At 44.1% G+C, this 25,446-nt stretch overlaps 1 protein-coding gene across 1 annotated transcript in view; it reads left to right on the forward strand.

The window, feature by feature from the left end:
- ggt1b (gamma-glutamyltransferase 1b) overlaps window positions 1-25,446 on the forward strand; it is a 65,586-nt gene that overhangs the window by 26,190 nt on the left and 13,950 nt on the right. The window contains exons 3-7 of the mRNA XM_034096102.2: window positions 22,897-23,104; window positions 23,700-23,830; window positions 23,951-24,040; window positions 24,580-24,772; window positions 24,896-25,056. Coding sequence (XP_033951993.1) covers window positions 22,935-23,104; window positions 23,700-23,830; window positions 23,951-24,040; window positions 24,580-24,772; window positions 24,896-25,056 — 745 coding nt within the window. The 5' untranslated portion in view covers window positions 22,897-22,934. The remainder of the gene's footprint in view (window positions 1-22,896; window positions 23,105-23,699; window positions 23,831-23,950; window positions 24,041-24,579; window positions 24,773-24,895; window positions 25,057-25,446) is intronic.

Here is a 25,446-nt window from a genome sequence, read left to right on the forward strand (position 1 = left end):
TATGGATATTTTACTAATCATTCCCCTTTTAAACTGTATTCTTGTGTTACTGTCCTATAGTATTTATAAAAGCAGCTGGATAAAAAAAGTTAGGAAACGCCCCTATAGGAAACGCCCCTATAGGAAACGCCTCCTTGCTGCGGTCTGCAGCGAGATGGGTCTGGCTGCAGACCGCATCAAGGAGGCGTTTCCTATAGGGGCGTTTCCTATAGGGGCGTTTCCTAACTTTTTTTATCCAGCTGCTTTTATAAATCCTTGCAGAAGAAGTCATTGTTCTAGTGATGGGAATTCCGGCTCTTCTTGCTGAGCCGGATCATTTGGCTCACCAAGAAGAGCCGGCTCTTTCGGCTCCCAAAGGGCTCTTCAGTTTACCACATATTATACCTTTTAATTAAATCAAATGTAGCACTGTTTTGACTAATGATTTATATTTATATGATATACATATATCACTTAAATTATTCAAGACATCCTTTGTACTAAAGTATTCAAAAGTAAAAATTACATGTTTAATATAAATTATTTGCTGTGGCCAATTGTTTTCATTGCATTTACAGACCCGTGTAACTCTCTGATACCACCCAATTAATGCATTGACTTGCTTGTCGAACCACGCTACACAAAACAGATGGCAACACCTATAAAAACTATTTAAAAAAAGGGGCTACTGTATCAACCTATATAAAGTATATAAATATAGTTTTTCTCCCTGCAGGAGAGGGGAGCGTGCTTTGAGATCAACTGCTAGGCTGCAGCGGGGAGAAGAGGGGGACAACAAGTAGGAAGAGAAGTAATGGGTCAGAAACCCTCCTTTTTACGCAGCGGTCCAGACATAGACATCATAGCTACGGCGACATATATTCAGTTGCCAGTTACTTTTGGCATTAGGGCAGGGATATCTTTCAAGGTTTGACATAATGAATTGTGCTACTTTTAAAGCAAGCAACGATGTTTTCAAATCTGTAATCAAAAAGCTCCTAAAAAACACTATCGAAGCAGTTCCTGCCGTTGTTACGTTAGTTCAAACAGTAACAACGGACTACTTTTCTTAGCGGATGCATGTCAATTTAAATCAATACAAAAAACTATTTTTTAAATCAATAAAATCTTTTTCTAAATCCATAAAAGCATTTCAATTATTATTGGGAGTCATGTCGTTACTTTGTTGAGAATGTGGCCATGTGTAATAAGCGGGATAATGTCCACATTGCACATTGCATAATGTGCCTTCATGTCGATCTAGATCCCTCCGCAAAAACAAAACAAAAAACGTCTCGTTCGCGGGCGAGAGCCGGCTCCCGTCGTTCACTATAGGAAACGCCCCTATAGGAAACGCCCCTATAGGAAACACCTCCTTGCTGCGGTCTGCAGACAGACTCTATTGGCTTTTTCCAACGCAAGGGGGGGGGCCCTTAGCGTCCATTTTCAGCTTTCCGGGATGTCCATGTGCTTCTATGGACGCTCATGGAAGCACGGCATTCGTTTGTGTCGACTGCCCTTAAAGGCAATGAGAGCGTCCATTCCCATTGGATAACGGAGAATTGTACACCCGGAAGTAAATATTCCCCTTACTGACGATTGATTTTACAGTGATATCTGCACTACTCATCGACTAAAAAACACCAGATTATCCGTGTTAATTACACAACATTGATTGGTTTAAATTGTGTGCAATGCTTTTGTATTTTTACCCTTCGATTCGGAGAAACAAATCTTTTTTCGGAGTAAAGGATGGCAGAAGACACTACACTACCCAGAATCCCCAGCTATCATTTGGACTACACCAGAGCTATTTAATAGAAGAGTTACGACATCTCCGTTCACAGTTACGACATCTCCGTTCATTTTGAGGACACAAGTTATCTAAATGACTAATGTCATCTTTATGGCTTTCAGAAAGGACAGGAGACCGACAGGTGACTATCAAAGGACTAGCAGCAGCAGCAGGACTAGCAGCATATGATGATAATGATGATGTTAAATGTGTTGTTTTAGGAACATCCATTGCAAATACATGGAATTCAATAAACATTGAATAGCATATCATGCAGTTTGTCGGTGCCTTTTCCTCCGTGTTGTCCTGGTTTGCTGTGCTGCCTCCTAGTAGCCACCATGGTTTGCTGTGCTGCCTGGGGATGCTCAAATCGCTCAGAGAAAGGAGTACGAATGTACGGCTTCCCCACTGACACAGAGTGGAGGAAAAAATGGCTGGCTCAAGTCAGCAGGAGCAATTTCACGACCAACAGCAACAAAATATGTGATGTAATTATATACAAACACTGCATTTGCAATTTTTCACAAAACGAAAACCACACCATTGGGAAAGCTTAATGTTTTGTTTAATACAAAAAAACAGGGAAAGGCTTGAAAAACACTGAGAGTTGAGACTCATGGTGCAGGGTGAGGGTCTCAGTGCAGGTATTCAGGCTCCATTGAATCCCCCTCTGGTTCTTGTGCTGAAAGAGGGAGTAACAGACAGGAGAAAGGGTTATACACACACAGCACACCTATTGGATGGGAAATGCCTTGGGGAGATAAGGTGTTTACTTATATAAAACAGTATTAAACTTACCTTGTGTTTTCACTCTCACTTAAGTCCCTCTCCCTTTGCCATCAATCCAGAAACAGCTGGGCTGCAACATTATACAGACAGGTAATAATCAACAGAATCACAAGGACACAATATGGCTCTGCTAAAAACACTCACTCTTACACGCACCAAAGTTATATTTATCTAATATTTAACTCCCTCCACCCCCGCATACAATCCCGTTTAGAAGCCCCTCTTCTCTAATTCAACATGTTGGACGAAATGACATTAAGAGAACGGAATTTACAATTAAAAGGCTGTTCAACGTGTGTTGCTAACTTGCTTCGGTATGCTAGCTTAATCTGTTATCTGTAAATGTTCCCTAAATCTACTAATTTAGGGATAATCCACTGACATCCTTTAATACACATGTTCATTTGAATCAGATGTACTGATAATATCCGCAATATAAATCTTTAAACTTCTTCTTACCTTTAAAAGTCCGTCACGAACGGTGTATTATGCTGCAACTCCACAGCTCTGCCAGCCTTGGCGCTAACTTCCGGGGAATGATTGAGAGGCTCCACGATCCGCCATTGCTGTAAAAAAGTGGTCCATTGGAGTGAACGGAGATGTCGTAACTCTTCTATTAAATAGCTCTGGTGTAGTCCAAACGATAGCTGGGGATTCTGGGTAGTGTAGTGTCTTCTGCCATCCTTTACTCCGAAAAAAGATTTGTTTCTCTGAATCGAAGGGGAAAAATACAAAAGCATTGCACACAATTTAAACCAATCAATGTTGTGTAATTAACAAGGATGATCTGGTGTTTTTTAGTCGATGAATAGTGCAGATATCACTGTAAAATCAATCGTTAGTAAGGGGAATATTTACTTCCGGGTGTACAATTCTCCGTTATCCAATGAGAATGGACGCTCTCATTGCCTTTAAGGGCAGTCGACACAAACGAATGCCGTGCTTCCATGAGCGTCCATAGAAGCATATGGACATCCCGGAAAGCTGAAAATGGACGCTAAGGGCCCCCCCCCTTGCGTTGAAAATGGACGCTAAGGCCCCCCCCCTTGCGTTGGAAAAACCGGCAGGGGACTTGACATAACGTCAACATAGGCCGACCTGGGAGTGAGGATGTGTTGGCTGCATACACCTTCACTGTTGAATGCGCAAGCCCTCTGTCCACCAGTAACTGTAAGAAGGATAAAATAGAGCCTAACTCACAAAATAGGGGCTCTATTCTCCGCTCCTCACACCATCGCTGGAATCCTAGCCACTTTGGCCTGTAACAGGCTGTGGTGGATCCAGCTGTAGCTGCCTGGATAGACTGAATAACACTATCAGACAATCCACCCTGTCTCAACCTGTCCCTCTCAGGAGCCAAACCTGGAGAGGACGGCCGAGAGTGGGTAACGCCCCGATTGCACCTGCCTCTTGAGACATCGCCCCCCAGAACTGGGGAACCGCCCAGGGCTGGCCCACCTTCATCTGTGTCATCTCTGAGTACCACGGCGCCCCAACGCGATCCGGAGCCACTAGGATGACTGACAGACGTTCTCGCCTCACTCTCCTCAGGAGGGGGAGAATGAGACGCAGCGGTGGAAAGGCATATAGCAGCTTCCTTGGCCATGGCTCGTGTGCAAACGCGTCCACCCCCAAGGGTGGGTCGTCGCTCCGAGCCACGGAGAACCACAGGGCACAGTGGCTGTTTCGCCGGCTGGCGAACAGATCCACTTCCGCTCTCCCGAACTGGGCCCAGATCTGCTTCACCACCTTCGGGTGAAGCACCCACTCGCCTGGCAGGGGGCCGCCCCTCGACATGAGGTCGGCTCCCCCGTTCTCCAGTCCCGGGATATGGAGGGCTCTCAGAGATAACACCACCTCTGAAGCCCATAACCACAGCCTCTCCGCTGTGGTCAACAAGGCGGCAGAGCGGACTCCGCTCTGCCTGTTGATATAAGCCACTGTGGTGCTGTTGTCGCTCCTGACCATTACATGCCTCCCTTGAATTAGGGGCCTGAAATGCTGGAGGACTAACACTACCGCCCGTAGCTCTAGGAGGTTGCTGTGTCGAGACTCTGTTAGAGCCCAGCGCCCACCTATAGCCCTCTTCAGGCAGGTCCCTCCCCATCCTGTTCCGGATGCATCCGTGAACACTGTGATGTAGGAGGTCACCCGTCCCAGTGGAGACCCCCTCCGGAGGTGATCCGGGGACCCCCAAAACCGGAGGTTGCCCCTCACTGAGGGGGGTATGGTCACCAGCCGCCGCTTGTGCCTCTTGGGATCCAAGCGCAGGCTGGAGAACCACCTCTGCAGGCGGCGCATATGTAGTAACCCTAACGGGACCATCATGTGATCAGCCGCCATGAGACCCAGCGTCTGCATGACAGTAAAAGCTGTCACTGTTGCCCCCTGTCGCAGTCTGCGTACCCCCTGAAGAAGGGACGCACGTCTGCTCTCTGACAGGGTGGCGCGCAACGTGCCTGCATCGAGCACCACACCCAAATACAACGCCCGTTGGTGAGGTATGGGGGTGCTCTTTTTCCAATTGACCGCGAAGCCTAATCTGGTTAGGTGTGTGATCAATTGTGCTGTGCAAAACATTGCCTGTTCCCGTGACCCAGCCATGACTATGAGGTCGTCTATGTAAAAGAAAACTCTCATGCCGTGTGCGCGCAGCGGTTGAAGCGCTGTGGCCACACATTTGCTGAATGTGCGTGGGGATAGGGAATAGCCGAACGGCAGCCTGTTGTACTCGTAGGCTATTCCCTGGAAGGCAAAACGCAGATACTTTCTGTGCTTTGGAGCAATTTCTACATGAAAGTACGCGTCTTTCAGGTCGATGGTGGTGAACCAATCGCCTGGCTGCACCAGCCCCAGTAACTGTTTCATAGTTAGCATGCAGAATTTCCTGCGGGAAATGTGGCCATTCAGGCCGCGGAGATCTAGAATAGGTCTGAATTCCCCTGTCTTCTTGGGAACCAGGACGTATATGGAATAAAGACCCTCTTCCCTGCGCTGAGGGTGCACAACAGACACAGCCTGTTTCTGCACCAGAGCCTGAATCTCTGCTGAGAGGAAACTCATCCCCTCTCGAGAGGATAGCTTCACCTCTCGCATGCCCATAAAGGGGGTGGGACGCTGCAGAACTGGAGTGAATAGCCCCGTTTCAGCGTCCTGTCCATCCACCTTGATAGTACACAGCTGAGTTTCCATTCCCCATAACACTGTGTTAAAGGGCATGCCCTCAGCTGTGGGGCCGTCTCCTGGGAGAACAGATTTACCTCTCGCATGCCCATAAAAAGAGGTGAGTGTGGGACACCCACAAGACAGTGGTCCATGTGATACAGTGGTACAGTGTATAGACATGTGGTACAGTGGGACCCTGCGTCCTCCTGTCCCTCCACCTTGTTAGCACACAGCTGAGTTTCCATTCCCTAGAACATTGTGTTAATGGACAGGCCCTCAGCTGTGGGGCAGCAGCTATGAAGCTGTGATACTCTCTGGTGACCCGTTCCACCGCAAAAACTCCCCGCGAAGGGAAGATTTGCCCCTGGAGGGTTGACACAGAAAGGGCCGATTATTTACTGAGGACCCTGAACGCACCGCCGCGCGCTCTTGTGTGAGCGCGCGCTCCACCCTAATGCTGTTCTCACCACTACGGTAAACAGCATTAATCGGAGTCTTTATAGGCGTAGTGTGTTTTACTAAGGTCCCTGAACGCACCGCCACGCGCTCTTGTGTGAGTGCGGACTCCGCCATAATGCAGCCTTTACCACTACGGGTAAACTGCATTGGAGTCTTTGCTCTAGGCATAGTGTGTTCTCTGACAGCAATACGCCGGCCATAATGTCCCTGTACCCGCATAGCGCTCTCCTTTAGATAGCACTCCCTGCGGTTCATCCCTCTCTGCGCACGCCCATTAGCCACCTCCTTTACAGGAGCTACAGCTGGGACAGCGAATGGGGAATTTGTACGGTTAACATTGTGTGTAGGCCTAAGTGTAGCCTTTGTGGAAACAAAATACACTTAGATTTGGATACAGATCAACCTCATTCTTATTAGAAAACGTAGTGATCTGTGCATTATACAGGGAGGAGGCGGGATTCGCCCCCTCGTCCCGGGCGGAGAGATGTTCTCCCCCCGCCAGCCAGATCCGTAAAGACGGAAAACCCGTCCCCGTGAGTGCCGGCACGCCGGATCCACGGGGTGGGTCGAAGAGGTGGAAGGCGCCGCGGGCACGGGATCTCCGTGCCTGCACCTCTCCCTTCGTCTCACCTCTCTACTGAGATCTTTGAACGCACCGTGGCCCGCCCTCGGGGGAGGGGGGCCGCGCGCGCCGTCACAATGCCGTCTCTTTGAAACGGACATTATGGGCAGGGGTGAAAGTGGTTTGAATTTCTTGCAGGTACTATAATGCTACCCCGACCTTCATTGGTTCATATTGTTCTCCTCCCGCCCCCAGCTTCATGAATCCCTGAACACAAACTGGCTATATAATGAATATAGGCTGTCCATGAATGCCTGGAAGTCCTTTGTTCCCCCTGTCACATCCAGTGTCAACAGCAAGCTCCAGTCTGTGATTAAGGCAGTGCCATAGTATGATGCCTGCAAGTCATCCTGGAGCAACTTCCCAACACCTGACTTCACTCCCAGCATGACACTGGCCCCATCACTGCAAAATCCAATGAGGATTTCTCTCAGCAACTCAACAGTGAAGTCATTTTTAAGCATGCAACCCATAATCTGTTCCTTGATATGAGCAGCAGACATACTATCCAGCTCAACCAGGTCCAATGGAAAGGCAATGGGCTCCATGTCTCCATCAACACTAGCCTTCAGGAACACAATTAGTGTTTATTTGTGTCCAACACTGGTTGACTCATCAGCCAATACTGTGATTTTGCTCTTGGTCTCTATTATCTTTTTTAGAAGTTCCTTTTTCATCTGTGATGACACATGCTCAATTATGTCAACACAGACAGTTTTGCTATGCAAAACATGCCCTAAATCAGCAGAATGTGCATGCTGCAGGTCAATCAGACTCTCAAAGTCTGTGAAAGGCTTGTTGTTCTTGGCCACATAATAGGCTGTCATGAATACCTTGGCAGTAGACTCAAACAAAGACTCCTGACTACTCACGTTCATGTTCAGAAGAATATCTTTCTTTGCTGTCTGAAGAATCTTGACTGCTTCATTATGTGCTGCAGAGTTCTTGTGCTCACGGATTTGTTTGCGCAGTGATGAAAGATGGACATCCCTCGATTGACCAGCTGGGATTATCTTTTCATCAGCCCACTGAATAGCAATATTAACACCACGGGATGCCATGACACCTAGATCTTTCACATCATGGCATGGGGTACAGCCTAGCCTTCCATTGTGAGCATACATCCATTCATTTTTCTGTTTGAACTGTTCATATTGTTCTTCTTTCCATATAGAAGGGTATGCAGTAGGGCTAGCATCACCTGTGGTGGCTTCTGAGGGACCTGCTGCCACTTCTTCTCGCTGAGTCTCCTATTCCTCCCTCTGGGCCTCAACTGTTATAAATTAGAATACAAATGTATAACTAAATTCAGCAGACAGTCAAAAATGTACAAGTCTCTGTCTTTCTTAGAATTTTCAGAATATTGGTTACATAAATTAAAATACTAATAAAATAAAATGTCTCAAAATGTATGCAACAATGTGCAGATTAAAATAGAAGATATCAAAGCAAAAATATTTAATGTTTATATTTAAGATATACAGTTTGCTAGTTAGCTAACTTATTATACATCATGGCCAGGTTCATTCTCTGGGCTAAATAAGCATCATCACCTGTGTCATCTGTGGGCGTTGTTTTTCTAATTTTAAGCACATTCTGAGTTTCTTCATCTCTCTCCTTTCTCTTAAACATCTGAAGAATCGTCGTTTGCATTTTTGCTTTAATTACCATGTAGCCTAATTTTCTAGCTGTCATTCAGTCACTCTATTCCTTTCTCCTCCCGCTGTTCTGATCAAGTGTGAAAAAGCAAAATACCCGCTCTATCGAAATTAGTCGGAAGTCTCAACGGCTCATTTCAAAATAAACGTGGATTTGCGTAAAAAACTATTTTTTCGGGGTTCGGGTGTTTTATTTGATTTTAAACAAACAAAGTCTTGGCTTTCAGAATATGAAACTTTTATTTCCAAAATCACACGATAAATACATTTTTGAAGCTTGTAAAGGGACGAAGACAGGCACCTCTCCCTCGCAATCTGCTCTTCCACAGCGCCGCCCCCCCTCCCTCCGGCTGACATTATGAATGTAAGGTGTATACAGGGTTGGGAGGGTTACTTTGTAAATGTAATCAGTTACTGATTACTGATTACATGGCTCTGAAAGTAATCCGAATACAGTTACAGTTACGTGTCAGACGTAATCAGATTACTTTTAGATTACTTTTGGATTACTTTCTTTTTCCATCTAAAATGGGTATGTTTTGGTGAACAGGAGACACAAAAAGCAAAAGGAAACTGAACGTGTTTTTACTGTTTTAATGGCTTATCAAGAGCACAACTGAAACATCACATCTGAAACGATTTAACAACATAATACACTTGTTGGGGATGCAGCTTGGGATGTGAGGAGTGAGTGAGGGACACGGCTTAGAAAGGGCGTGTCGCCTTCTGTCCGCAGTGTTGGCAGGACATGAATTAAAATGTCGAACTCGGACTTCATTTTAAGGACATTTCGGCCAGGGGTGTAGACAGGGGCGGACTGGCCTTCGGGACGTATCCCGATGGGCCGGTATTGAAGTGGGCCGGTCGGACGATGTGGGCCGGCCGGTAACCGGCAGGGCTCGACATTAAATGGCCCGCTGGCCCTGAAGCACTATTAAGACACCCCAGGCCAGCATAACGTACTTTCCACTTGCCCGCGCTCGGGCCACTAAAAATATTGCCTTAAAAAAATTGTCCTGTGGTATTGGTATTTTGACTAGCAATTTAGTTAAATTGTTTCGTTTATCAACGCTACAACATAGCGTTCCGTGAGTCGGTTGTCGTTGTTGGGTGAAAAGCAAACTGCTGTTTGCTGCGGAGCGCAGCGCGAGCAGGCTCCTGTGAGCGTGCTCCTTCACTAAAGACTATCGCGCCACCTAACCATTCGCCAAAATGTTTTTAATACCAGCGGTAACCGGCCAAGCGCCGGGCAAAAAACAATCTTCAAATAAAAGAAAGTCACCGGAGGAGTTAAAGGAGAGTGACAGGGAGCATGAGAAGAAGAGGGAGAGAAAGTTTCAGCTTGATCGATGGAGTTGGCTTCTAGTGGTGCGGTCACGCGTCCTAAAACCCTTTTATAATCTATCGATTAGATTTATGATTCGGAAATTATAAAAGTAGAGTAGACATGTGGAGATTATCCGGCTGAACAAAACGTGCATTTATCAAATAGGTTTGTTTTCCACAGACCTTATTTCCAGCTATTTTCCAAAACCCTGTGGAGAAATCCCATTGCTTTTTGTCGAGGGAACCAGCAGCTACTTCCTGGTTTTAGGACGCGTCACCTCTCAATATGATGCCAATATAAACAAGGTCTTCTGTCGGCTCTGTTCATCAATGCCGACCTATGCTGACAAGTAAGTGAAGAGTAGACAATATAAAGGTATTGGCGAAATGTCCCACCAGTTTAGGATAATGAAGGTTCTAATCAAATCAATTACATAGCCATTACATGTCTAACTCCTAATGACAGGAAGGCAGAAAGCGCATTATACAAATAATAATACTCGTAAAAATAGCAGACATTTTTTAACAATGACCACAATATCATTATTTTAATAAACCAAATATGAACAGAGGGCCAGTGGCATTTTACCCTTAATGTCTACCTCTGCGGTAAGTCACTAGCACGCACCCCCCCCCCCCCCCCCCCGACAATTTACTAGCGGTATTTACTTGCGGTCGAGAGTCCCGGGCTGATTTGTAGTCCCAGTCCGCCCCTGGGTGTAGAGCTATATTTGTTTAAGCACCTGATCGGCAAAACAGGAGAGGAGAGTGTGTGCAGTGTCTGCCTTGATCTATGAATTCCTGTCTGTGACTCTCACGGTATCTGCTGCCCGCAGCTGTTTTATAGAAGGAAAACCTGCTTCACTTCATGACATCTCTGCAGCGCCAGGAGGCAGCGGGAGGGTTAACTCAGCCTCTGAGAAGACGAGCTCGCACCGCCTTTCGCACCGCCTTCACTGTGTTTACCTTCAGAAATAATCATTAGTAAGGCTAAAGAGCGACCGCAGGCTGATGTGTTTTAACCACACACACCTCTATATACACACACGCGATTTAGGCTGCGGCCCCACGAGGACGAATTCGGTCGTTTGCGTTACTGTTTAGTGTCATATAGACCGTTCGGCCACACGAGGACGACCGAATATGGCACTAAACGACTGAGGAAACGACAACGGGTCCCAAGGTGGATAGAAATGCATACGCCACTCTCTGGGGGGTCAAACAGCTCCGTGTGTGCGCCCTATACGGACATTTTCAGATCACTGATAGTGATTGCGCAATAGCCCCGCCTCTCCCCACCTCTTCTGCTCACCTCCGCTTACCCCGCGCCAGTGCTGAAGTGTTTCGCCACCAACAACAACAACAATGGCGGATCGCAGAGTTGCTATCGTGCTCCGGACGCTATTGACCATGCTACAGTTGTTTGTGCAACATCTACAGCAATAATGATGAGGCAATAGCCCCGCCTCTCCCCACCTCTGCTGCTCACCCCCACGTCAAAGTAAACTGCATCCTGAATTCAGATTATTTATCTTTCTCTCGCGAGTGAAGTCTAATCTGACAGGACGGAGACACGCAGCTCTGCCCACCTGCAGCTCCTCCCGCTGCAGCAAAACACACACTTCAAGTCAGATCATCACCCTTAGCTATTTTAATTACCTCTCAAACTCCCTAAACTAGTTATAAATATGTTTATTTTTTTCTGTCGGCCGGGTCACTCATTACTGGATCAGCTGCTGCATGAGACAGACACTGACGCTGTCCGAAGAGAAGGAGGAAAAAGAGAGGCTCCGTGTATTTTATCATTATATTATATAGAGTCGTTATTCATTTGTTTTAAAGCTCAATAAATAACAAAGAAGACCTTTGACCGGCACTTTTATAATTTTGTCCGGAAGATTTCAACTTTAATAAACGCTGACTGGCGAAAAACTCTGCCCGGTTCCCTCGGCCCCCACCGCGGAGAATAAACAGAAGGGCAACCATGACAACCATGCTTCTTCGCTGCTTTTGTGGAGGAAGTTACAGCGCCACGTAGAGGCTCCTGCATATGTACTGCAGCTTCTCCAGCGGTTGGAGCTAAACGGAGCGGTCTCGTGTGGGCAGACACTATCCAGATAATTATTGCATGTGGACGGAAGCCGTTTGCGATTGCGTTTGCGTTAATCCTATGCGTTTAGCCGTTTTCGTCCTCGTGGGGCCGCAGCCTTAAACGCAGACTTTTGTTCCTCCATGTTTCGTTGTTATTGTTTCAGAGCGAGCAGACCCGCGATTTTTTTTTCAAACGCCTTTTTGGCCCATCTGCGGTGGTAATAGGTTTTGTGCGCTGTGATGATTCCGCTGTACCTTTAGTAATGAATATTAAATGTTGTGAGGAAATCTTTCCACCAATAATTCCAATAAGTAATCCAAAATGTATTCACTTCAGGTTTACGAAAGTAACTGTAATCAGATTACTCGTTTTTCAAATGTAACGCGAGCTGAATACAGTTACTTGATTTTTGTATTCTGATTACGTAACGCCGTTACATGTATTCCGTTACAACCCAACCCTGGGTGTATAGTAATCATAGATAACACGGCAGGGTCCGTGACAGTTTGTTTTCATCTGATTTCAATTAAACAAAGTCTTGGCTTTCAGAATATTAAACTTGTTTCGGCAAATTCAGGTGATAAATACAACTTTGAAGCTTGTAACGGCATAATTACAAGCGGAGAACGGAGTAATTTAACTTCACTGCAGGCTTAACAACAGCCGGTGTTTTCCCCGGGAAACATACACAAACACACACACACGTATACACACACTCGCGAGCTTCCCCCAGACCAGTAATCCAAACCAAAATATCTTCCCTTCGTAGTATAAATTCCACGGGTGGAGCTGTCAATTCTTCCTGGTCCTCCGGACCGCCTGGAAATCTCTTACCGGTACTAAGGACCGGCACACTTTCACCACTGATTATGGGGGAAAGTGAAACTGTGGAGAGAAATGACTCTTACTCTGGGATAAATGCAATAGTCTTTACTGAATGCATTTTCCCCACACACACACACCTCCCTCCAGAACTAGAGTTTACAAACGTAAACCACCGTTCTCCTGCGGGGGTCCCTGAACGCACCGCGGCCACTCTCACGAGGGCCGCGCGCCCACGTATTAACGCTGTATTTCCCATTGCAACGGTGAAATGCATTAATCGGAGCCATTATACCAGGCAAGGTGTGTTTTCTGACAACAGCACGCCGGCAATAGCGTCTCTTGAACCCGCACAGTGCTTTGACAGCACTCGGTTTATTCCACTCACGTGCACACGCCCACCTGCTGGCTCCCTATACTGGGGTTTACAGCCGGGGCGGGGAGTGTAGGACAGTGTTTCTTCCTCTGGGAATGGGCAAGAAGCAGCTACACTGCGACTAATCCTCATCCCGTGAGCAAGGAGATCGATCCAAAGAGCCCTTCCGTAAACACGGGGGCTCCCAGGAGATCGACACGATCCTCTTTGGAAAGTGCCACGCGGCGTGATATCCCAGGGACATCACACGGCGGGCAGCGGTGGCGGCCTGTGATGAAGTAGGGGCGACCCTATATCACGTGAAGCCACCGAGCACCGGTCCCTGGGGGAACCGGGCCTGGGGCAAGGCCCGTGGACCAAGCTACTTATTCGGCCTTGCGGCCCAATAATCGCTCTGACCTGGTGAGGTGGGGGCATCTCTCGCAATAAGTGAGTAGCCCACACATCCGCCGCCACGATCATCATCCAGGGAGAGTACAGCCCTGGGCGGTGGACTTCCATGGACGCCAGACCCGGAAGGAATGGCGAACGTGAATGGCACCGCCTCAGCCATATCCTGGTCCCCCAACCACTCGAAGCAAGGTGGTGGGGATCGGCGCCCGCTATTTCAACCAGGGCACAAGGACAGGCCCGGGTCTCTAGCAGTGGCGACTCCCTGGAGGTATGTGATGTTATGTATTGCGCCGAGGCTTCGGAGCGTGTGTCGAGTAATCCCCGAAGCTTTTTGTGAAGCTTGTATCGAAGCTTGTATCGTTTTTGGGCCAGTGACGTCATCGATGACAAACGAAGCCTCGCTGCCCCTCGATACCACGTGACTGCTTCAGGAAGCGATTCAGATCGGTTGAACCGTTGAACCACAAAGCTCATAATACCCATGGATGTATACTAAGAACCATATTACCCCTCCTGTACCCGGGCCCGGTGACACGATGGAATCAAGAGAGCTCAGACCCTCACTCATATAGAGGTCGGAACATGTCATAAGTAGGCTATAAATAGATACAAGCATACATAAATGTAGGAATAAAAACATCAATAAATACAGGAATACATATGTTGCAGTGTTTTCAGGGAACTTTAGTGTGTGTGCTGTGGCTCAGCTGGAAAGCAGTTGACTCATGACGCAGGGTTCCTGGTTCAACGACTGAACAATACGTATTTTTTGTTGTTTATAAAAGCTGCAGCTAAATGAGATAATGTAGTTAATAAATGTATTCTTTGATATGGTTTAGCCCAGGCTACAACATGGTTAAGTTTATGAATATTATTAAGGAATATAAATCCCTCTTTGCAATGTTTACCAGCCTCCTTAGGATTTTCAATCACAATCATTAAACTGTAATAAATACAATATTGTTAACATGAAAATATGATTTTATGTTCGTTGTTTAGAGTTATTCTAAGGCTTTACTCATTGGGAACTCGGTATGAGATGAGCACACTGTTGAGATGTCCAATCTGCCTGTTTTACACACTTTGACCAACAAAGTGTTCAAATGAAGCCCATGATGAAGCCTCATGAGATGAACCCTTTTGCGAACCAATTGGCTGGAAAGCTTCAAAGCTTCATAAGGCTTCATCTCGCCATCACTAATGATAACTCTTTCTTCTTCTTTCAAACGTCGCAGTCTCTCGTGGAATCACTTCCGCTGCTGAAGAGAAAAGGATGATAGTCAGGAGGCGAGGCCTCCTTTTATACGGTGTGATGCACGCGCATTCAGGTAGGCCCGCCCAGGGCCGGCTATGTCTATAGAAGTCTCAGTGGGAGAATGCTTGCGGGGTAAGAGAGTACCCATAGAGTCCAGTAGAGGACGGAGCCTGTGAGAGATATAAGGGAATACATGTAACGGCGTTACGTAATCAGAATATAAAAATCCAGTAGGCCTAACTATTCAGCTCGTGTTACATTTGAAAAACGAGTAATCTGATTACAGTTACTTTCGTAAACCTGAAGTGAATATATTTTGGATTACTTATTGGAATTATTGGTGGAAAGATTTCTTCACAACATTTAATATTTAGTTTAGTTTAGTTTATTTATTTATAGTGTCGTGGACAGTCCCCATCGATGAACTGTCACAAAAACAGTAAATGGAGCAGCTTTAGCCGACATGGCTAATTTCCAGCCGTTGTCCCCGGCCAGATGGTAATAGACACCCTTAAAATTACAATATATCAACAGCATTAGTTATAAGAAAATATATAAAATAAAGAGGATAAAAGAGAACAATAAACAACACACGTTACTATATACAGTACATGTCACATATAGCACATCACAATCACATCACAGAAACGAGGGGCAACATCCATGATCACAACATGTAACACTCACGCCATACTTAACACAGACTAGTGTGTGCAGGTGTAGTTCTCAGTGAACCATGTGAGCTGTGAAGGTGGTATATGTATATGTATGTCTTTGATTTGAGTGGGTAGAGAGTTCCAGTTTTGTATTGCTGTGACCGAGAATGATGACTGACCAAAAGTACTCTTCCTGAATGGGACTGATAGGTCGCCACCTGTGGAGCTTCTAGTGGTCCGTCTGGTGTTGTTAAGTTGAGTAACCAATGAGCTAAGAGGTGGAGGAGCTGTATTGTGCAGGATTTTGTAAACCAGAACGATGTTCCTATACTTTATTAAATCTTCCCAACTCAGGATATTATGCTTGTTGAGGATGGTACAGTGATGGGAGCGGTTAGGTTTCTGGTCCAGTACTTTGAGGGTTTGTTTGTACAGGGTTGCTAGTGGCTTCAGTGTGGAGCTGTTAGTTTGACCCCAGCTTGTGAGACAGTATGTAAGATGTGACATGATCATGGAATTCATGTATAATTTGGCAGAATTCAATGTCATTGTGTTTCTTATGTATTTAAAATTTGCTAGGCTAAACTTGACTCTTTGGATCACTTTTTTGACTTGTGTTTTGAATGTTAAATTAGAGTCAATAATGATCCCAAGGTACTTAACCTGAGGCACAATGTTAATATTTTCACCTGAGATGTTTCTATTTGACACAATGTCTTTTTGTGAAAAACATTCCAACTGTTTTGTTGACATTAAGCTGAAGACAGGAGCGGTGTAGCCAGCTAGTGATCAGCACTAAAGCTGAGGTCAGTTTATCAGCAGCCTTTTGCTTTGTGTTGGCAAGCACATATATCACAGTGTCATCGGCATATAGCTGTGTTTCCACATCAGGACAGACAGATGGCAGGTCATTAATATATAGGGAAAAAAGAAGTGGACCAAGTATTGAACCTTGTGGTACTCCGGTGCTTAAGTCTAGAGCTGGAGAGAGTCGATTATTGACGATAACATGCTGACGCCTACCAGTAAGGTATGATTCAATCCAACTGAGTGTTAATGGAGAGCAGTTAAAAGCCGACAGTTTGGACAGAAGGACCTTATGGTTGACTGTATCAAAAGCTTTGCGTAAATCCATAAATACTGCACCAACAACACCTCCTTTGTCAACCATTGCTTTGACCTTTTCTATAAAAAAGCAGTTGGCTGTTTCGGTTGAATAATTTGCACTGAAGCCAAACTGCATGGGATGAGGTTGAAATGGACTGTTGTTTAAGAAGGAGACAAGCTGTTCTGACACCCACTTCTCAGCCACTTTGGATACTACAGGTAAGATGCTAATTGGGCGGTAGTTGTTGATGTTGAGAGGGTCACCTGACTTGAAAATAGGGGTTACAATTGCAGTCTTCCATGCACTTGGGAATGTCCCATGTAATACAGATGAATTGATGATTTGGGTAAGAGGGCAGACTACAGTAAGTAATCTTGCATTGTAGAATCCATAGCGTATGTGTCCTTAGCTGTCGAAGTTTTAAGAGAATTAATAATTGCTTTGGTTTTTAATTCCGATATGGGTTGAATGCAAAAGGACATCTTACTTTCGTCGACTTTGATAATATGTTCTGCTCTCAAAGGGAAGTTCTGTGCAATCTCATCTACAGAGTTAATAAAATATGTATTAAAAGCTATGGCAAGTTGTTCTGGGTCTTGCACTAGGTTACCATTCTCTTTTAGTTCTAGCTGCTTTTTTGGCCTGTGCTTGATTCCCAGTAAGTTTTTAATCTGTTGCCAAATTATTTTAGTGTTACCTTTTGCCTCATTAATTATTGTTATGAAGAAGTTGGCTTTTGCCTTTCTGATCGTTTGAGTTACTTTGTTACATAATGAAGTAAACCTATGCTTGTCAGTAGTTAATTTAGTTTTCAGTGCTCTTTTCAGTGCAAAGTCTCTTTCCTTCATCAAGTTCAATATGTCCGTATTGAACCAAGGAAGTGCATTGTTTTTGTTTTTTCCACTTTTCATTTTTCGGGAGAACATCTGCACTAAATCATGTAGCTTGGTCGCAAACATTTGGCTGTCTGTTTCTACACTGCTCCCAGTTAGCATACTTTCCCAGTCAGTGTGTTGCACAGCTCAAAGTTTGCAAATTCATTTTTTTTGTATTCTTAGTTGTTCCAGAGGTGGTGGAACCGTTTCTTTGTGAGTTTTCTGGATATTAATATTAAGTTGTGGTCAGATAGTCCAGTGATGAAATTAAATGTTTTATCCACTCTCTCAGGTTTATTACTTAATATTAAGTATATTTGTGTCTGTGAGGATGAGGTTATTCTGGTTGGTCCTTCTGTCATTTGTGTTAAGTCTAAACTATCTGTGATTTGCTTAAGGGCTTTCCTACTTGTCTTGTCTAACCAGTTACAATTCAGGTCACCAAGCAGTATTACTTCTGTTTTGAAATCACATGCTTTAAGAAGTTTTTTGAATGTGGTGTAGAAGTCATTATTTGAAGATGGTGGGCGATAAACAACAATGAGCACAAATGACATTTCAGGGGACAGCATTATTTTTAATCCAAGACATTCCAAGTCATGGTTAAAAGGCCAGCATATTTGATGACAGTTGAGATGGTAATATGCATTACTAAAGGTACAGCCAAATCATCACAGCGCACAAAACCTATTACCGCCGCAGATGGACCAAAAAAGGGAGCGTTTGAAAAAAATTCACGGGTCAGTGAAACAATAACAATGAAACATGGAGGAACAAAAGTCTGCGTTTAAATTGTGTGTGTGTGTGTGTGTGTGTGTGTGTGTGTGTGTGTGTGTGTGTGTGTGTGTGTGTGTGTGTGTGGTTAAAACACATCAGCCTGCGGTCGCGCTTTAGCTTTTCTAATGATTCTGAAGGTAAGCACAGTGCGTGAAAGGCACTGCGCGCTCCTCTTCTCAGAGGCTGAGTTAACCCTCCCACTGCCTCCTGGTGCTGCAGAGAATTCATGAAGTGAAGGAGTTTTTCCTTCAATAAAACAGCTGTGGGCAGCAGATACTGTGAGAGTCACAGGCATGAATTCATAGATCAAGGCAGACTGGTGCACACACTCTCCTGTTTTGCCAATCTGGTGGTTAAACAAATATAGCTCTAAAACCCCTGGCCGAAATGTCCTTAAAATGATGTCCGAGTTCGACATTTTAATTAATGTCCTGCCAACACTGGCAAGACAGAAGGTGACACACCCTTTCTAAGCCGTGTCCCTCACTCCTCACATCCCAAACTGCATCCCCAAAAAGTGTATTATGTTGTTACATCGTTTCAGAAGTTATGTTTCAGTTGTGCCCTTGATAAGCCATTAAAACAGTAAAAAGATGTTCAGTTTCCTTTTGCTTTTTGTGTCTCCTGTACACCAAAACATACCATCTGTGATGGAAAAAGAAAGTAATCTAAAAGTAATTTGAATACGTTACGACACGTAACTGTATTCGGATTACTTTCAGAGCCATGTATTCAGTAATCAGTAACTGATTACATTTACAAAAACCCTCTCAACCCTGGGTGCAACGGTTAGGTTTTGTTAAGTGTGTATGTAGTTTTGAGTGCAGTGCTTCATTTTGCAAGATACAGTTCAAACCGGAGAGACGTGATGTAAGAATTACATATTTATTGTTTACACGTCATATGAATGAAATGATTGCCATGATAATACAACAGGAGAATGTAATGGTGTTTGGCGATTAGGCCCCGGTTTACAGGGGCCTAATCGCCAAACACTCCTTAATCATTTAGGAGGGAAAGCACCGCTCCGATGAAATCCCCGGGGTCTAGACACTGGTGGTGGTGCTGAGTAGGTGAGACCGGTCTGAAGAGGGAAGGTTTAGCTTTGTCCTGGAGGAGACTGGAGGCGAGAGGGGTGGAGGCGGGTTGCGGTCATCTGCAAATGACAACTGACAGGGAGGAAGAGCAGGCATTTAAGGAATGTAGCATGTGCAGCCATTGGCTGCTGAAGGGTGACGCCCTCATATTTAATGAGGGGGGAAGGGAGCCATCGAGTGACGTGTAAGTGTTAGGTCTTCCTTATTGAACTTGCGCTAAGCTTCATTTGCAAGAAAAATGTGAACCCTTTGGATTCTCCACACATAGCGTTGTGTGTTCCTTCCAAACAACTCAACTTTGGTTTCATCTGTCCACAGAATATTTTGCGCACTACTGGAACATCCAGGTGCTCTTTTGCAAACTTCAAACGTGCAGCAATGTTTTTTCTGGACAGCAGTGGCTTCCTCCGTGGTGTCCTCCCATGAACTCCATTCTTGTTCAGTGTTTTACGTATCGTAGATTCGTCAACAGAGATGTTAGCATGTGCCAGATATTTCTTTAAGTCTCTAGCTGATACTCTATTGACATTAGAGTCAATAATGATTCCAAGGTACTTAACCTGATGCACAATGTTGATATTTTCACTTGAGATGCTTCTATTTGACACAATGTTGCATTTTCTTTTTGTGAAAAACATTCCAACTGTTTTGTTGACATTAAGCTGAAGACAGGAGCGGTGTAGCCAGCTAGTGATCAGCACTAAAGCTGAGGTCAGTTTATCAGCAGCCTTTTGCTTTGTGTTGGCATGCACATATATCACAGTGTCATCGGCATATAGCTGTGTTTCCACAGCGTGTGTCCTGTGTTTCAGGACAGACAGATGGCAGGTCATTAATATATAGGGAAAAAAGAAGTGCACCAAGTATTGAACCTTGTGGTACTCCGGTGCTTAAGTCTAGAGCTGGAGAGAGTCGATTATTGACGATAACATGCTGACGCCTACCAGTAAGGTATGATTCAATCCAACTGAGTGTTAATGGAGAGCAGTTAAAAGCCGACAGTTTGGACAGAAGGACCTTATGGTTGACTGTATCAAAGGCTTTGCGTAAATCCATAAATACTGCACCAACAACACCTCCTTTGTCAACCATTGCTTTGACCTTTTCTATAAAAAAGCAGTTGGCTGTTTCGGTTGAATAATTTGCACTGAAGCCAAACTTCATGGGATGAGGTTGAAATTGACTGTTTGACTGTTACATTTACAAAAACCCTCTCAACCCTGGGTGCAACGGTTAGGTTTTGTTAAGTGTGTATGTAGTTTTGAGTGCAGTGCTTCATTTTGCAAGATACAGTTGCAAGAAAAATGTGAACTCTTTGGATTCTCCACACATAGCGTTGTGTGTTCCTTCCAAACAACTCAACTTTGGTTTCATCTGTCCACAGAATATTTTGCGCACTACTGGAACATCCAGGTGCTCTTTTGCAAACTTCAAACGTGCAGCAATGTTTTTTCTGGACAGCAGTGGCTTCCTCCGTGGTGTCCTCCCATGAACTCCATTCTTGTTCAGTGTTTTACGTATCGTAGATTCGTCAACAGAGATGTTAGCATGCGCCAGATATTTCTTTAAGTCTCTAGCTGACACTCTAGGATTCTTCTTCACCTCATTGAGCATTCTGCGCTGTGCTCTTGCAGTCATCTTTACAGGACGGCCACTCCTAGGGAGAGTAGCAACAGTGCTGAACTTTCTCCATTTATAGACAATTTGTCTTACCGTGGACTGATGAACATCAAGGCTTTTAGAGATACTTTTGTAACCCTTTCCAGCTTTATGCAAGTCAACAATTCTGAATCGTAGGTCTTCTGAGAGCTCTTTTGTGCGAGGCATGGTTCACATCTGGCAATGCTTCTTAAGAATAGCAAATTCAAACTGGTGTGTATTTTTTATAGAGCAGGGCAGCTTTAACCAACACCTCCAATCTCATCTCATTGATTGGACTCCAGGTTGGCTGACTCCTGACTCCAATTAGCTCTTGAAGAAGTCTTTAGCCTAGGGGTTCACATACTTTTTCCATCCTGCACTGTGAATGTTTACATGGTGTGTTCAATAAAAACATGAAAACATATAATTGTTTGTGTGGTATTAGTTTAAGCAGACTGTGTTTGTCTATTGTTGTGACTTAGATGAAGATCAGAACACATTTTATGACCAATTTATGCAGAAATCCAGGTAATTCCAATAAAAAAGGTGCCAGTACTCTAAATCAGCAACTGTTTCAAGTCAATTTATTTATACAGCCCAAAAACAAGTATTTGGCTCAAAGTCATATAGTATATCCTATAATGCTGGTGGGTTTGTCTCTTTACTGTATATTTTAGAAAGGCTCACTGTACTTAAACAAAATGACTCAGGGTGCATCTGAGATTAGAGGGGGTGCAGTGGTAAAGTGCTATTTTTATAAGTGGGGAGTGGACACGACACCCTCTAGGGGGGTCCGGGGGCATGCACCCCCGGGAAGATTTGTTTTTAAATGTTGAAGTTAGATGCATCAATTTGGTGCCCTTTGAGAGCAAAATTAAGAGATATATGCACCCCCGGGAAGATTTGTTTTTAAATGTTGAAGTTAGATGCATCAATTTGGTGCCCTTTGAGAGCAAAATTAAGAGATATATGGATACCTCTCAACATCCATATGAAACGACTGTAAACAGATTTACTTTTCTTTATGGATATAAAAGAAAGTAAAGCCTGACTCCTACTGGCGGCTGGTTAAATTACTCCTCGTCCCTGAGTACACTCACCATCTTTCAGCAGGAAAGGAGAGAGGGAATCCTTGTCCGGCGACAACCGCTGTCTTTTCGCACTATTATTAAGCCACGCTAACATTTTCGAAATGCTAACGTTATGTGATGTCTTTTCTGCTCTAGTCTATCGCTGTGGCGCGTCTTAGATGCGCGGCGGCATCTCATGATGCATCTATGGTACGCTCTGGGAAGATTTGTTTTTAAATGTTGAAGTTAGATGCATCAATTTGGTGCCCTTTGAGAGCAACATTAAGAGATATATGCACCCCCGGGAAGATTTGTTTTTAAATGTTGATGTTAGATGCATCAATTTGGTGCCCTTTGAGAGCAAAATTAAGAGATATATGGATACCTCTCAACATCCATATGAAACGACTGTAAACAGATTTACTTTTCTTGCCGGTACTCATTAAGAAGTGCAGGTACCACATGGGTAAAAATCAGAAGTGCCGGTACTGCGTATACCGGTGAGTGCCTGCCCAATTCAAGCACTGATATGAGGTGTTTTGCACTTTGGGTGTGTGGATTTGTGAATTGTGTTAAGTGTTTTGACAAAATGTTGTTTTGTTTTAGCAATTGAAAAAAACTGTAAAGAAATCCTCCGGTCAAACGTCCGTGTTTATTCTACAAATCTAATTTTGTAGAGTAAACAAAGAAAGACACATCCTGGCTTTAATTTGTAAATGCAAAAGTTTCCATAAAAACTGAACAAAGATCAGAAAACATGTGGGTTATAAAATGGCTTAACATTTCTTCCAAATGTATTTATTCTGTTGATACAATATTATTTTATTTTGTGATGTGTAAATCTGGTTTGCTTTGTTTCAGATGTAACAACATGCAGCTCTCTGCAGCTGCCTTTGCATATATTACAGGTTTAATTTATACAAATGTTTGCTTCCTGACAGGTATTTCATAAAGCATTTATTGTTCCTGCGCTACAAAGATGAAGATAAAGAAAACAGTAAGTTTGGCCCTGGTCGTGCTGCTGTTAGTGTCAGTCGCAACATTCTTGTGGGTCTTCTATGGTGTGGGGGAAAGGAAGATACCGGCTGAGCATGTGTACCAGAAGGCAGCGGTGGCAGCAGACGCTGGGCCGTGTTCAGAGGTCGGCAGGTGAGAGCGCACACACTCAAACATCCTGAAGGGCAGACATGTTGCTCTTCTGTAATCTGACTCACACATGCGTAAACACAGGCATGAAAACTGCTTGCACATCACCTTGCAAATCCATGTGAACATGTTTTATTCTTTTCCAACAAAGGGTCTTAATGCTATTTGGGGTTTTCCCTTTGTCATGTGTTTTTGTGCATGTAAATGGTCTCCAAAGGCAAACATCCCAGAGTTCCCTCCAGAGGGAGTTTCTCTCCCACACACTCCCCCCTTGCATAAAATGCCTCCATTGGACTCCTTTGTTTACTTCAGTAACATCATGACATCACTATGTAACACACGCACTTCTATTGGCTAGCGTTTATTTCAGACAGAAGGTGAAATGTGGTGCTGCAGCACAGGCAGTATGAGAAAAATAAAGCACTTTCTGAACATTAAAGCATGTAAACATGTCGCAGTAGAGGCACAACATACAAATGTCTGCCTGAAAAGGAGCATATGTCCACTTTAAAGTCTTTACTGTCCTCTTTAAGGTATGTAGTGCAAAAACTAATCCTCCACCCCTTCCCTTCTTGTGTTTTAATTAATTTTACCGCAGAGACATACTGATGAAAGGGGGCTCTGCAGTAGATGCCTCTATAGCTGCTTTACTGTGTGTTGGACTTATGAACGCTCACAGTATGGGCATCGGAGGAGGACTCTTCCTAACCATCTACGACGCCACAACTGGTACAACTTTACTAAAACATACCTCACCACCTTCGGTTTCCTTAATCACTGAAGCTGCAAACTCATACCATTTGCTCATCATCTTAATCCTAAATGTAATTCCTGATTTGTGACGTATAGGACTGGTTGAGACGATTGACGCCAGGGAGACGGCTCCACGCAATGCAACGCAGGACATGTTTGGGAACAGTACAGATTTATCCCAGGAGGGTAATGTTTAACCGGTGCTAACAGATGTAGAAAAGAGCTGGTGGAAGTTTCAGTTAATATTATGAAAGACCTAATAGTGACAAACAAAAGAGAACGTGCACTTACACATCTGTATAATTCAGTCTTCTTGACTGCAAATGTATTTATTAAAAAAAGAAAAAATCAGTTGCAAACTAATGTAAACTAGTTAGGGGAAGAATCACATGTGTATGACCTTAAAGGGTTTAGCCCATTCTATACTATTTTACCAGCTCTTGCAAAGGTTTGACTTGTTTGAAATTAATATATCTGCATTTTCCTTGTTTTGAGCAGTTTGTAACTACAGTATAGTGTTTATTGCACTTATTGTAAGTTGCTTTGGATAAAAGTGTCAGCTAAATGTAATGTGTGTAATATTTGAGAGCTCTAAATCCAGGAAAAACAACAACAGTTTGGGTCTCCCAGGTCAAATCCCACAGTAGCATTTTTACCAGTGCCCTATACATTGTCCAAATAATTTATGAGGCAATAATCTAAATCTTAATTTCCATGGTCGGTAGGAGGGTTGTCTGTTGCTGTACCTGGAGAGATTCGAGGTTATGAAATGGCGCACAAACGACACGGCAAACTGCCTTGGAGGGACTTGTTCCAGCCGAGCATTGCTCTAGCAGTAAATGGTTTTCCTTTGGGCAGGGCACTTGCCTCTGCTCTGTCCAGCAAAAGGAAAACCATCAGAAATGACAAAGCTCTTTGGTGAGAGGCAACCGAAGAAGCCTTGTATCATTTTATGATAACCTCACTGGCTAATGCCTCTGAGTCATACTAATTTAAAGCATGCCATATTAAAATCTGCATCTTTATTGTTCTCCTTTTCAGTGAAGTGTTTTGTGGGGCAAATGGTGACATCCTGAAAGAGAATGACACCATCAAATTTACCAAGCTTGGAGAAACGTACAAGAAAATAGCAGAGGAGGGTCCTAATGCTTTCTACCATGGACCACTGGCCCAGAGCCTTGTGGATGATATTCAGGCAGCAGGTAGTATTCTTATTTTTTAATTTATTTTGGGATATTGTTGAAAGAACATATAGAATATAATTAATCATATTGGTTTAGACATGCTGATGTCATTGTAAGAATAAAATGCATGATAGCAGTAGTAAGTTTCCACTTGTGTCCTACATAGTAAAACAGTTTAAATCTTTTATTTATTTATTTTTACAATAAAAAAAGTTACTTCTGCAGATGATATAATTCCTCCCTACCCACAGAGCAAAGTAATCTCACACACAAGGACATTATGGTTATCATCCTTACTGCCAAGTTTCTTATCACTAAAATTCATTTGCTTAAAAGGCTTCAGGAGATATAATAAAATCAACCCGGTATCACGGCAAGACGTGAACATGTGACGATTTACCATGCTGG

Source organism: Pseudochaenichthys georgianus, chromosome 12, assembly GCF_902827115.2.
Source record: "Pseudochaenichthys georgianus chromosome 12, fPseGeo1.2, whole genome shotgun sequence".
Taxonomy (NCBI): Eukaryota; Metazoa; Chordata; class Actinopteri; order Perciformes; family Channichthyidae; genus Pseudochaenichthys; species Pseudochaenichthys georgianus.